The following is a 15,440-nucleotide window of genomic DNA, read 5'->3' as shown; positions in this document are numbered from 1 at the left end:
TAGAAAAATACTTTTAAAAAAGGACTGAGCGAGTTGTCGTGCGGTTAATATCGCGTGGCTATACGTTTGCATTCGGGGGATGGTGGGTTCGAATCCCACCGTCGGCAGCCGTTAAGATGGTTTTTCCGTAGTTTCCCCATTTTCACACCAGGAAATGCTGGCTCTGTACCTTAATTCAGGCCATGGCTGCTACCTTCCTAATCCTAACCTTTCCCACCCTGCGTTGCCGGAAACCTTCGATGTATTAGAGTAACTAGCATTTTTTCTAAGAAAGGAGTTCATAGTATGAAGACCAGATGGCAGCTGCGAGCACTGAATGCTGTTGCTGCTGTCTTACCAGCACATACTACACTGATGCAGTAGGAGCGGTGACCAATGAGCTGTGAATCGGATCACTGTATCGATTCAGTAACGTGAACGGAATCAAATGAATCGATTCAGTAAAATGAATCGAATGTCCCATCACTAATGCTAATAGCCCAGGCACACAAAGGAAGAAGGGATGACAGGAAATGGGTTGTGCAGGGAGAAAGGTTGGAACTGGTAAGCAAGTTAGAATATCTAGGAGTCATTATTAATAGTAAGGCACCTGGAATGATCATATCAATAGGGCGAGGAACAGAGGGTTGGCCGCCCTAGCTTCAGTCAAAAACTTGCTAGCGAAATATCCAGGTATCAATTATAAAACCCTGAGGTTAGTTCTAAGATCGGTGATTTTCGGGAGGGTATTGTATGGCGCTGAAGTTTGGGGGTTGGATGACAAAAGAGTTGAGTTAAGACGAATTATTACTAATTTCGGTAAGTTGGTGATGGGGCTCCCGATGTGTACAGCCAATGCAGGGGTGGAATTAATGTGTGGGGTGGATTTGGAATCTGAGTGTGTGAAAAGAATAATTAGATATTGGATGAATTTGAAAAGACAGGAAGGTGGGAGGGTATTACGGGCCACGTACGAACAACAGAGGAATGCTGGCTAAATAAAATTAAGGGATGCTTGGAGATGATAGGCCTGGGGTACATGTGGGAAGAGGTGTGGACGAAGACAGAAGCTAGAGGGATGAAGGTACTGGTAAGGAGGATTAGAGATCTGGGTAGGCAGAAATTATTGGCTGAAAGTAGATTAAGAAGTTCCCTTAGTGTTTTTAATAAAGTTGAGGAAGTAATGGGGATAAATATTAGATACGTTGATAGGTTGAGAAGGAGAGGGTTGGTATGGTGGTTGTTAGGGTTACATAAAAATACGGGGTGGCCAAGAGGGAGGGATAAGGCAGTATGTATACTTTGTGGGGCGGAGAACGGTGATTTTCACTTATTAGGTAAGTGTGAAGAAACAGATAAGATTAGAAATAGTTTACTGAGTGCCAAACATCGGAAAATTTTAGGTAAAGGGGATGAGCAGGGTATTATAAGGTGGATTATCAAGGAATGGGAAAACGGAGGAGAACTGAACAGGTATTTATGTGCAGTAAAAAAATTCCTGTGTGAAAATCCTAGATGTATGTTTGGCTGTTGCAAAATGTTGAATTTTTAAGTACCTTTTTTTCATAGTTAATAGATTTTCTGCATATTTTGCAGAAGAGAATAGAACCATTAGTCAAAGAGTCTCTGAACTGAATTCACGGACATATCCGTGTAGTTTACTACTTAATGATGTAGAGCTACTCAATTTTAGCATGATAAAAATTTTACAGTATACACTAACACCCAAAATACTTTTAACAAGTTCAGCAGCAGACTAAACGCTTATTCCACCTGTTACAGAGAACTGATTATACTTCTCTGTCCCACCTTTTTTCCTTCATAAATTGGGAAAATCCAACTCTGCATTGTTTCAAAAGGAGTGTTCTTATCAGCACAGCTACGGTGGCCTTGACAAAAGGAGTGGTGTGAGAAGAAACTAGAATACTGGTGCAGGAATGAGGGTGCAAGGGACAGTAATAGCCGGACCTATAATTGGATTCATGCCTAGACATTCTTCCCTCATCCCTTCTCTTCTGTTGGTTAAACCCCAATAACGCTGCATTTTTCCAGTAATGAGGGTTTTGCCATTTAAAGACCTTTGTTAAGTTATGTAAAAGTTCAGATGGGATGAGAAAGAGAAATTTACAACTTGTTATAACTTTATCGTAAAATATCAGTTTCACATGCCATTACAAGAAAAATTATATTAAACAATCTAAAATTGCCAATTTTGGGTAAAAGCAACTCAAAATGTATAATAATTCATATTTTTAAAAATGCAAAATAATATAGATAAAAATGTCTAAATTACAGATTGTGTGGTATCACTTTTCTTGTTATGTTGTGTAGAATTGACATATATTAAACATTTAAAGATAAAATGTCAAATAAAATAAATCAGGGTTTGATCAACTGAAGTCCACTGGGCGACTAATGGGTTGAGAGTCCAGTCGATCTTAATCCCCTGTGCTCTTGTGTGTGCGCTGCATCTTTGTGAGTTGACCTGAGCCTCGCCCAGCCTCATTCCCTGTTTGATAGTATTATAGAAACAGATAAAGAAATGTATTTACGGTGAGTGACATTCTCAATAGAGATTTATGCATTGTGAATTTATCATTTAATTTATGTATCTCATTTCTTCTATTTCCGTATACAGTACTGTATTGAAAATATTTGTGCATATTTATTTGAAATATAGAAATAATAGTAGAAAGAATCCATTACAATGCAAATAGGTAAGAAAAGAAATTAAACCTTAAAATATGAAATGACAGCTAAAATAGGGGGGAAAAAAGGCAAAATAAAAATTGAGTCCACCATTCCCAAATACGTCAAAAGACATTTATCTATATTCAACTCTTCTGTACATCAACCCAGTAAAGAAAAGGGTATTTTGTCTAACTTCTGTGCTGTAGTTATCAGGTTGATTTATTAATGTACTTTTTTCTCTTCAACCTTTGAATTATCTCCTCCACCAACACTTTAAACTTAATGTAGATAGATAGGTAGATTTATCATCAATAGGTTATTTGCCCAATTAGAGAACATTCAATAAAACATAATATACAACAAATACACCTTAAATAAATAACACTAATTTCCTAAAATAATACAGTTTAAACTAAACCTAGAGACCTTTATATATATCCATATTTACAAAATTAAAAAAATAAAATGAATCTCCTTAAATAATTGTCATGATTAAATTACATCTAGAGACATTTACATACATATATTTACATATTTAACAGAGAGGACCTTACATTCATGAGGTCGTTAGGGTGCGTCTGATTTTAGACGGGTGTGAGTGAAAAGGGTCCACTATTCATCCACCTCATTCAGTGATGTTAGTACCCTCGGGGGCCATGAATTTGCCCGGGCCACAGTTCTCACTTTAGGCAGATGAAAAGTAGACCTTTGCCTAGTATTGCGACGAGGAAAATGTAATGGAATCAACTCCAATAATGTTGAGCAATCCACTCTATTCGTCAGACACTTATAAAGAAAGAGGGCATTGGTACATCTGCGGCGCGAGTGCAATGTCATCATACTCATAGTCTCACGTGCATAATGTTCTCCAGTTTTACTTTGCGTAGTCTTAGTTGTACTCTGTGCAGTATGCTACTGACATATCTGCCTGGGTTATGATTGAGATGTTAACTTTTGAATTAATCTTTTGTCTTTTTTTTCTCTTCTTCTTCTTCCAGCTCATTTATTGGGGAGCTTCCAGTTTTTCTGAGGTTCTTCAGTGCTGGATCTTGTTGTGCATATGCACTTCACCACGCGCTTGAGTCAGTTAAGAAATTGTTTCCTTACGGTAATGAGTTGGCTGTAGACATTCTTGAGGAACTTCTGGGACAGAATCTCTATTTACCTCATTACCGAGGTCAGTGGTACGAGCATTTGGCACAGCTGTACCAGAAGAAAGATGTATACGAGGTAAAATTGAATGTAGCATTAATCTTACTGGTGTAATTGCAGTAACGTGCACCAAATATATTCTTAATTTTATTGTATAGGATTTAGGGAATTAAAAAATACAAATCTTTGGGGGGTAATATTACAAAAAAAATACTGAACTCTGTAAATTTCTTTGAACATTATAGGAAAGGAAGTCTTATCATACCCCATATTTATATTTATTTCTGTTGCATTTTAGCTTGAGTGACTTTTTAAGAGCTGGGCTGAGTAGGTCAGACAGTAGAGCACTGCCCTCATGAGCTTAACTTGATCCTGGCTCAGTCCAGTGGTATTTGAAGGTGCTCAAGTACGTCAACCTCCTGTCGGTAGATTTACTGGTATTTAAAGAACTCCTGCGGGACAAAATTCCAGCACCTTGGTGTCTCCAAAAACCATTTTAAATATTTAGTTACTGGGATATAAAATAAATTACTTTTTTTTTTTTTAAGATTTAGTGATAAAGAGTACCTTGTGCTTTTGCAAAACTGTCTTGTCAGCTTTGCTTCTTGATTTTGGCATAGTTTGTTAAATTTGGGTGTGACTTCATTCAAATCTTTTTCCATTGTTATTGAGCAGGTTGATAATATAGAGCTTTCACTTAGAAATGTGAACTGTTGTAGTGTACTTCTGGAACATAGACCCAAGATTTAACGTGCTTCATTTTAAACCGTGCAAACTTAAATCCTGACTTGGGCACTGGCTTGCATTTGACCAGAGGATATGCAGAAACCTGGTGTGTTATATTCGCTGCAGCAGCAGAATCATGGTCGATGGATGCAATTTGCTGAGATTACTGTATGAATACCTTCTGTTAGGGATATCCAAATGTGGTGTACTGTGTGCTCTACCAGCAGAATTCCTGGTCAATCCAAGTACATAGTTTATGCTTACTTTTTCTTACACATCTTTGGATGTCTTTTGAAAGAAGTAATACTGTTTTAATTTTGAGATGTAAAAAATCATACAGAATATCTTCCATTTTTTCAGTCTTGAAAGGCAAATGGTCAAGGAAGTAACGGAGTAGCAAATAAAATTTGACACATTTGATAGGTTTCAGAATTAACAGTGACTTAAATTATGAGATGGACATTACAAGGCGTAACAAAACTTCTTCTCCTTACAAATACAGGCAGTGATTTTGATGCTTTTGCCCCTTGAAAACATCATATGGCCGCTATTCTCTGGGTCATCTTACGGTGATACACAATTTTTATTCTGTCAGTGTATTCCTAGTTATCTGTTCAAGTATAAAGAAGACACCATCACTCACTCTTCTTAGAGATAAATTGGAAAGAAAAGGTGTGCATTTTATCTCGGTTTGCAACTTTGTACAATAGGAAAACCATTGTGCTAAACTGTTATCATTTTTTGTATATAGTTGTATTTATTTTCTGTGCTTAATGAGATATGGTACTTCTCAGTGGAATTGTCTGGACCGCTACTTCAAAAGGATCTGTTATGAGAGAATTATTTTTTCCTGAAATCCAGCAATGACTCCCAGTGTAAAAATTTTATACCGAACTTTGTGCTTACTCAGTTCCTATCTGGCCACGGTAAATTTAAGTCATACTTCGAGTGATTTAAGATTAAGACTGCAGATGGTTACTCTTACTTTTGTGGATCATCTCAAACTGTGCATCATCTTCTGTTTGACTGCCCTGTTTTTGGAAGAGCAACATTTACTCTGGAATGCCATTTAAACTTGTGCGGTAATGAACTGCCTAAACCTCTGTACTCTATCTTTGAAAGACATCATTGTTATTCTCATTTTCACACATTCATTCATCACATCTAGTAAGCTTTCGTGATAATACTCTGCGTGTGTAAATAATGTATATTTTCATTTCCTTATCTATAACCCTATTATACTATGTAACGTAGGGTTATTTTCTGTATGGGAAATTCAATTATAATAATAATAATAATATTTTGTAACCTCGGGAGAATATAGGTACATAAAATTCTGCCTCAACTATTCAGTGGATTCTTCTTCTTTTACCGTCAATCTTTTCTTTGGAGTCAGGCAGGATCAGGTATGGATGAAAGTAGAAGGCCAGAGATGGATAGGTATCTCATGTAATAGCATGCTTATTAGATCAGTATTGAGCATGGGAGAGGGATTATGGACAATAACGTAAATCCTTTTTTTTTTTTTCAATTAGCTTTACGTCGCGTGAAAATGGGAAACCACGAAAAACCATTTTCAGGGCTGCCGACAGTGGGGTTCGAACCTGCTATCTCCCGAATACTGGATACTGGCCGCACTTAAGCGACTGCAGCTATCGAGCTCGGTATTGCATATGTTCTGTGGCGAGCTTCTCTTCTGGCACTGGGCAGTTAAGTAGCTGTTTAAAGTATTCTGCTAACAGTTAGCAATTTTCTTCATTGTTTGTTGCAATGGTGCCAACCTCTTTCTTGAAACACAAGCTGGGTGGTTGGTACTTAGAAAGGCTCCTCTTAAATGTCTTGTAAAAGTCCCCCGTGTTATTCTTTCAGAAGTTCTGTTCTATTCTTTCTCGATTTTTTTTTTTTTTTTCCTTCTCATTTTGTGATTTTTGTGGTTGATTTTCTTTGTTCTTTGAAGCTGTTGTAATCTTCCTCTTTCTTTGATGAGTACCATTTTTTCCGTCTTTGTAGTCTGAGTGATATTGCCTATTCACATCTTTCATTTCACTATGTATGTTTACGTGATTTCTTGAGTAATGCTGTTTCTTTGCTGCTTCTATCATGGTCTGCTGCATTTGCTTCTGTTCAGTTGTTTCAATGTTCGTCAGTTCTTGGTACTTGTTGCTGTTCGTTTCAGCTTTTGAGTGTCGAATCTTAGTAATCTGTTGTTTGTGCATTTCTTCTTGCTACTGGGAATAAACTTTATCTTGATGATTGTTAAATAGTGATCTGTTTCTATGTTGGCTCCTTTCTTAACTTTAACATTCATGATTTCTTTTTGACTTCTATGGGAGATGGCAACGTGATCAATTTGATATTCTCCTAATAGTTTGTTTGGTGATGCCCAGGTCGTTTGTTTCCTAGGAAGCTTCTTGAAATGAGTGGACATCAGTTTTAAATTAAAGTTAGTCTTTGCCCATTTCTCTTGGTTCTTCTATGAGCTGGGAAATTCCCCACTATTGTCTTGTAGACTTTCTTGTCCTACCTGTGCGTTCAAATCCCCAAGTAGTATTTTCACATGATTATCAGGAATTTTTGATGTCACCAATTCTAATTCTTCCCAAAAGTCATCAACCTTTTGTGGGTTAGTTTGATTGTCGTCATTAATTGGTGCATGAGCATTAATGAGGGTGTATATTTTCTTTGCACGCGTAATGGTTAGTAGTGAGAGCCTTCCATTTGGAGACTGGAAGTCTATAACTGAATTTAGAATCTTTTTATTGATTACAAATGCTGCTCCTAAGTGTGGCATGTTCTTCATGATCCTTATGCCAACCTTGCCTTTCAGGATTCTATAGTTGCTTGATTCCATTGCGATGTCATCAGTGAATCTTGTTCCTTGAAGTGCCATGATCAGAATATTTTGCTGGTCCTTTACGTCTGTAAGTTGTTGAAGTTTTCCTGCTTTTAGGAGTGAATTTATGTTCAGGGTGCCAAAAAAGTGTTTCCGTTTAGGTCTTAATTTTAGTGTATTCAGTTTGGATGCATGTGATGGCTTCAATGATAAAAATATACATGTGTGTGCGTGCGCGGACCACTTCTCGGTCAACAGTTCACGAAATAATCGTAAAAAAAAACTCTGAAGGGAGTAAAATGTTGAATTTTCATTTTTGATACCTGTGTATTGCTTAGATCGTCATATACTCACTGCGTGAATTTAAAAGCCCTTTGACAATAATCACTGCTGAAACATGAGGTTTATTTAATACTAAGAAAAGGGACGACTTTTCGCATCGTAAGCGAGGGTCCACACATTTACTCGCTTGCGCTCATATGATAAATAAACCGTAGCTGGGCACTTTTAATAAAGGTAACAGGTTTCATAAACATCCTCTCTGCTCCAAACATTTCCGATACCGAATGCAGTCTTTGTAATGAGATACCTCATCTGGAGAGTTATGACGGGAAAGAACAGTAGTTGTAAAAGTTCATTTTTGCCAGTGGGAGACACGAAATTTCAACCTGATTTGTATTTTGGTTGTTTCAAGAGAGCATTCTGGAAAAATGAAAGTTATTGAAGATGTAATTAATGTCGCCTGTAAAAGTTGTCTGGTTTCTAGCTCTATTATTCATGCCGCTGTTGGCACAGAATTTGGAAATGTAACAATTCCTACTTATGATTGCAAAACAAGTTCCGTGCTGGAATGAAAAACATTCCACAAATACCCTAGATGAAAGAGCACCCTGGTGTAGTGTTGACAAAGAAATTCATAGTTTCTGACGAAGTACCCTACACCATCCTTCCAGAAGATCCACCGCCTGACTTCAGTGACCTTCCGCAAGTCATTAAACCTCAAGGACTTAACATCGATAGACAGATGTATTTTCATGAAAAATTTGGACCGTTCATATCAGAAGATAAGAAAAATTTACTATGTCCTGCTGTAACATCTTTCCCTGCTCCAACGACGTCGCCACCAACCACCTCAAGTGAAAATCTTACGGAGCCGGCTTCTGTTTCTCCTCCTCTGCCGATAATTACATCATCATCTTCTTCTTCTTCAAAAGTGTAATGCCTAAGAAAAACAAGTAAGTATCAGAAGAGAAAACCACCAACTCCAAGAAAATTCTCCCCAAAGAAGAGGTCTTGATCCACCTGCAGCTACTGTGGAGAGGTAGGACATGGGGACCAAACGGTGAAAGGGCATATAATATGCCCAAAACGCAGGCTTCAGCATCAGTAACTGATATCCCTGTCTTATGTTAGCTGTGATTAACGGTCATTAAGGTATGTGATAATTTTTGTAAAGTGCAGTAGTGTTGCATTTAGTTGTCTTCAGTGACCTTCTGCAAGTCATAAAACTTCAAGAGACTTAGCATCGATAGATACATCTCCACAAAAAAATTAGACCATAAATAATATCTGTTGGTAATTTTTGTTTAAAAAATTCTATGCCAGAATACCGGTGAACATGAAAATGTAAAAGCCATTGTAACTTCCAAATAGTTTAGTAGTTATTTGTGTCACAGAGTAACCAAATTTTTAATAATAATGATAATGTTATTCGCTTTACGTCCCACTAACTACTTTTACGGTCTTCGGAGACGCCGAGGTGCCGGAATTTAGTCCCGCAGGAGTTCTTTTACGTGCCAGTAAATCTACCGACACGAGGCTGTCGTATTTGAGCACCTTCAAATACCACCGGACTGAGCCAGGATCGAACCTGCCAAGTTGGGGTTAGAAGGCCAGCGCCTTAACCGTCTGAGCCACTCAGCCCGGCACCAAATTTTTAAACAGCTCTACTAAAAAGTTATGAAATCTTATGTTTTAACATCACATGCTGATTTAAGGCCTTAATTTCTTTCAGAGGCATTCAATTCAAGTATATGATATTAGTTACATATTATGGCACATGACAGTACCTTTATCTCAATACCCGACATGTGGTCCCTTTTCATATGCACGCACACACATATATGAATTACAAAATAGCACTGTGTTGCATTAAAATTGAAGATAGAAATTTGCTAAAATTTAGTCAAAATATGATCATCTTCCACTCCTGTTTCTGCTCTTGCCCATAATGCTGGCCTTTGGTCACAGGGGTCCCGGGTGCGATTCCCGGCAGGGTTGGGAATTTTTACCATCATTGGTTAATTTCGCTGGCACGGGGGCTGGGTGTATATGTTGTCCTCATCATCATTTCATCCTCATTATGCTGCGCAGGTCAACTACGGGCGTCAAATCAAAAGACCTGCACCTGGCGAGCCGAACATGTCTTCGGACACTACCAGCACTAAAAGCATCACAAGACACACGTAAGATGATGAGAAATGCACTAAAAGCCTGATGTGAGAATACAGGTGTTGAACCAATGTCACCTTGAGCAACTGTGATTGTTATACAGACTTGTAGGTCATGTTGATGGGGTCCAACGTTGCGGGGAACACCTTTCATCCAGTGAAAGTGAATGATGGTATTCTAGAAGAATCTTAATGTAGCTATGTATTGAATGAACCAAGTTCTGATGAGAACTTGTCATTGGCAATTGTAAAATGGTGTTCCAGCAGACATAAAAGAGGAATCGTCTTGATATTTATGTACTTTGGTTTTTGTTTTACTATTAGCATTACGGCCGAGAGCAGAAGCAGGTGTTGAAGATGATCATACTTCAACTAATTTTGCATCTTGTTCTTGATTCAGTATTTTCAAGGCACTCAATGAATCACTTTTATGGGATCGCTGTGTACCACTGTGAATTCAATTAGCCTCTTATTCATGGTCATTATGATGAATGTATCACTTAGGGGGATTAATTTCTCTCATTCAATACCCACAATAATCCACCTGCTCCATGTTCTGTTCTTGCATCTGGTAGATAGTGGGTTCGAATTCCACTGTTGGCAGCCCTGAAGGTGGTTTTCTGTGGTTTCCAATTTTCACACCAGGAAAATGCTGGGGCTGTACCTTAATTAAGGCCACAGCTGCTTCCTTCCAACTCCTAGGCCTTTCCTATCCCATTGTCGCCATAAGACCTATCTGTGTTGGTGCGACATAAAGCAAATAGCAAAATGTTCTGTTCAGTCACTGTCTTTGCACTGATTGACAGGCAGTGCATTTTAGGCTGAGAAAGAAGAAGGTATCCTTGTAGTATGGCAAGGTAGTGGCAGTTACATTTTTAATTGGATAATTGTCAGTTTGCTACATTTGGCCAGAAGACATTGCTAGTGATAGCAGGGTATTGAGTGAAATGCGGCTGCACCAAATCTCTAAACTCGTGCTGGCAAATTTGTAACATAATGTGAACCTTCAATTACAGCAGCACCCCTTGCATTACTCTTGCAGGCATATATTGCAGTGTTCATACTATATGCTGTTTTTAAAGTGTTATCTGTAATAGTTTGTATTTATTTTCTTAAGTATTGGCGAATGCCTGTACCATTTTAATAAAAAATACAGTTGCTTCAACTGTCAGGTAAAATCACTTTTATGCTGTTCAAACCAGAAAATATAGTAAATGTGAAAAGGAATTTAAGGATGTTTGTCTGTACCCTAATTGCTATTTCTTTAATGTGATCTGTAGGCTGTATCTGTTATTGTGGATGGCATGGCTGATGAACTAGTGGATGAACTTCATTACTACAAAGTGTCAAAACGAGGTCACAGGCTACTCAAAGGCCGAAACAAAATTCTCTCTAAAGAGTGCAGGAGACGTCTAAGAATGGCTATAGGTGACGATCATGAAGAGCTCCCACCGTTCATCCAAGTCCGAGCAAAATCCGTTTATAGGTAAGTATCCCTAACAGGTATACATTCTATAAGTGATGAGCCTAAGAGTAACTACTTTGATAGGTTAACATTGATGCTTTCATGGCCCGTACTTGTAGACATGATATGGGCTTTAGGGCTTATGCCATGTCAAGAAAACAAGGTGAAACCTTATCATGTCATATCATGTCTACTTTGATGGGATTAGAACTCTGCGACTGTGAACAGAGTGTGATACTGTCTTTACTACTGATTTTAATGGAAGAATTTTGAAATAGTTTTAAGTATACATTAGGTGAAATAGGTACGAGACTTGTAACGTCCTTTGGTACAGGAAACAAGTAAACAAGAAGGAAAACATAAATTTTAAAGATTTTTATTTAAAAAATTCAAAATTCAACGACTCTCTTCTCCAAACTATCATTGAAGGTGAAGTACTGGGAATGAGACCTAGGGGATGACCTAGAATCTCGTACATCAAGAACTCTGTCGGTGAACTGGCATGTGGTTCACATAGCAACATGAAGAGGCTAGCAGACGATCGTCAGATATGGCTATAGCGACAAGGCAAGGCATTGCCTTTAGTAAATGATGATGATGAAGATACTATACCATATTTACTTGCATATTAGACACCCATTTTTTTTTTTTTTTTTTTTTCCAGTGTTACAGGAAAAAATGTAAGGTGGTCCAATATATGATAACCTCAAATTTTGTGCAGTGAACACATGACTTCTAGGCTATAAGAAATTATTTGTGTAAACATTCTACACTATTCTTTAACAAGCTTTTGAATGTATTCTGAGTTTTACCAGCTGTTTTTGTTGGAAGGCATATTTCCAAATTTAAAAAGACAATATTCCCTTTCTTCAGAGGGTCAGAACTTCTTCCTGTGACAAATATATAGGGGAGGCTGATGACATTTCTCCTCTTAAAATTACTACCACTGCCGCCACCACCACAGTCTGACTAGAGGTGGCTGAAAGTATTTCAGAAATCTGATGTAAGATTTTTTTTTACAAAATTTATATGGAGTAATAGGAAGGGAAGTAAAGAATGAGTACAACTTTATTATACATTAGACTATTATGCCTTTCAGCATTCAGTTTACCAGTTTCTGTGAATTACCTTAAGTGACTACAATCCTCATTTGGCAGCTATATCTGTGGCCTCATAGAGTTCCACGCCTCTTATAACTAAATCATTAAAGACTGAGTCTACTCATCGACGCCTCCATGGCTGAGCCCATTATTATCCCAGGTCTTACATGACCCCACCACCGAAGCTGGTTTATGTGTACATCTTCATCCATCGAGTTCATTTCTAACTCAGCCTTTATCTTCTCATACTGACTACCCTCCTGCCATTGTTCCCTGATGAATAAAAAATGCTATATAATTAACTTGCTGCTGCTTAGTTGAGAATCACGCTCATTTATTAATAGATTAGCCTTTACAAATTATATAAATGGAATTATCTGAACTTCGTGTGGATAATACAACTCTCTCTCCTGCCCACATTGAAATGCATGTTTTCCCCAGAATTAAAGGAATTCTTTTCAGCCATCAATCTGAAAATGCAGACATTTATAAAAATTTCTATTGTACAAAAACTAATGGAGATAGAAATATGATTCTTTCACCAAATGAAAGTCAAAAGTACATACATATAGGAATTGGATGCATTGTAGAGTTTAATTTATAACTTCAACTCCTGTCTGTTGGTGGAACAATAGAAAGCAATTGGATTTGCACAAACACAAGTCGCATTACCAAAAATATGGCTTCCGGTTGAGATAGCTAAATAAAATTCAAGGAACTCATTCGTCAAAATTTTAGCTCAATCAAAAGCCATATTTTTGGTCATGCTAGCCCAGGAGGGCATATATAGCAAGTGGAGATGCAATTCTCCCCTAGTGTATCTGCACTGCATTGTGCTTATCACAACGTTAGCTTGCTACCAGCGTGCTAGCCGGCCAGTGTCTTGGGAAGGTGCGGTATCCAACTGATGAGCCCATGCCGTACTGGGGCGAAACACTGGGCATGTTTGATGATGAGATTCCTGAATTTTATTTAACAAGTCGCATTGTTTACACCTAAAAGCTGACTGCACTTTTCTCCCAGGTAAAGTCCTTTTTTTGTCAGCAAAACATTTCACACATGATTTTACCCTACTAGAAGTTTTTGCTACGGAATGGAATTGTTTTGGAGATATGGTTGCATCAGGAAGACCTCTTTTTCTTCCTACTCGTTTGTGGCAAGTAAAATTTCCAATCAGCTGTTTGACAAGTTGCTTCCTGAATTCTAGCTGCGTTGTTCCATGTCTACTGTTGCAGGGCTATTACTTTGGTCAAATACAATAAACGAATTCACTATAGCAATGTTTATAATGAAATAGAAGATGTACTTCCACCATTTCACGGATGGTCAGCCAACTTCGTAATATGATCATACTTGATCACTTTGGTCAACTACACCCATATTTTTCATGTAGTTGTGTACAATTTCTGGTGCTTGCACATCAGTTCTTTCATTGACATGCCTCGCTTTTTCTTCAGGGTTAAAAAAAATTTAGGGTTACTGTTGGTACTGAGGAAAGCAACGTCTCTTTTATCATGCCAAACTGTGGCAGTGACATCTCCAGCTTGCATAAATTTAGAATCCCCTCTTTTCATCTTCAGGTTTTTAGTATTTTTAAGGGGTAAGGGCCAATCTTTTCTGTTAGTTCTCGCTGTTCCACAACCGTAAGTCTTTTATTGTCATTCAATATTGACAGGAATCATAGTGAAGTGAAAAAGTTATCAAAATATAGTTGATGATAATTTCCCCAGTATTTCCTACTCAATTCGACACCAACTTTGTCACCTAGCTGCAAATCTTTATTCCTCTTTTGTTTCTTTCCTAGGTAGAAATCAATGTTTAAAGTATAACCTGATCTTGTTGCCAGAACCCAAGCTTTCATCCCCCATTTGGTAGGTTTAAACTTGATATACTGTTTTATGCCTAACCTACCATTGAAAGCAATCATAGCCTCATCAACACATAGTTCCTTTTCAGGTTTATAGATTTCTCTGAATACTGCCACAAGGTTGAGAATTGGTCTCACTTTGTACAAATAATCCAAATTGTCTGTATCTTGTTCCTCTTCTGACACCAAGTGCAAATATTTTGTCAGGTCTTTGAAGCAATTTCGCAGCATTGCCTGAACTACTAACGGGCAAGACACTAGGCCCTCTGACCAATACGTGTGTGTATCAGAAAGCTGAACAATACCCATATAGATTAATATTCCTAAATATGTCTTTATATCATTATTCTCTGTAGCACATCTTTTATTCTTTATCCCAACAAATGTAACTTGAAAATGTAATGCTTTGTAGAAAGTCAATATCTTGCTGGGAACTTGCATTGCTTGATGGTCCAGGGTTACCCATAATTTTTCTACATTCACTGCAGAAGATACAAGGATAGTATCCCATTTTAAATGCCCAAGTATTTATGAACAAAATAGACCAGCAGCAAGATGACAAGCAGTCAGCAGACCTTACGAGGGATATTGGCCTGTTTTACACTGACTGACAGAGCAAATGCAACACCAAGAAGGAGTGGTCAGAACTTTATGCCAATTGCAGGGTAGACTGACGTCACTGAGGTATGCTCATGATGTGAAATGCGCCGCTGTGCTGCGCACGTAGCGAACGATAAATGGGACACGGCGTTGGCGAATGGCCCACTTCGAACCGTGATTTCTCAGCCGACAGTCATTGTAGAACGTGTTGTCGTGTGCCACAGGACACGTGTATAGCTAAGAATGCCAGGCCGCCGTCAACAGAGGCATTTCCAGCAGACAGACGACTTTACGAGGGGTATGGTGATCGGGCTGAGAAGGGCAGGTTGGTCGCTTCGTCAAATCGCAGCCGATACCCATAGGGATGTGTCCACGGTGCAGCGCCTGTGGCGAAGATGGTTGGCGCAGGGACATGTGGCACGTGCGAGGGGTCCAGGCGCAGCCCGAGTGACGTCAGCACACGAGGATCGGCGCATCCGCCGCCAAGCGGTGGCAGCCCCGCACGCCACGTCAACCGCCATTCTTCAGCATGTGCAAGACACCCTGGCTGTTCCAATATCGACCAGAACAATTTCCC

General features: G+C 38.5%; 1 protein-coding gene across 1 annotated transcript in view; it reads left to right on the top strand.

Annotated features, from left to right (window-relative positions):
* The window catches only part of LOC136874351 (fanconi-associated nuclease 1), a 134,277-nt gene that overhangs the window by 86,997 nt on the left and 31,840 nt on the right, over positions 1 to 15,440 (top strand). Inside the window, exons 5-6 of the mRNA XM_068227764.1 lie at positions 3,669 to 3,900; positions 11,112 to 11,317. Of these exons, the coding sequence (XP_068083865.1) occupies positions 3,669 to 3,900; positions 11,112 to 11,317 (438 nt within the window). The remainder of the gene's footprint in view (positions 1 to 3,668; positions 3,901 to 11,111; positions 11,318 to 15,440) is intronic.

The sequence above is a fragment of the Anabrus simplex genome, chromosome 5 (genome assembly GCF_040414725.1).
Source record: "Anabrus simplex isolate iqAnaSimp1 chromosome 5, ASM4041472v1, whole genome shotgun sequence".
Classification (NCBI taxonomy): domain Eukaryota; kingdom Metazoa; phylum Arthropoda; class Insecta; order Orthoptera; family Tettigoniidae; genus Anabrus; species Anabrus simplex.
The sequence above is the reverse complement of the archived record's forward strand: the minus strand, read 5'-3'. Positions and strand labels throughout refer to the sequence as shown.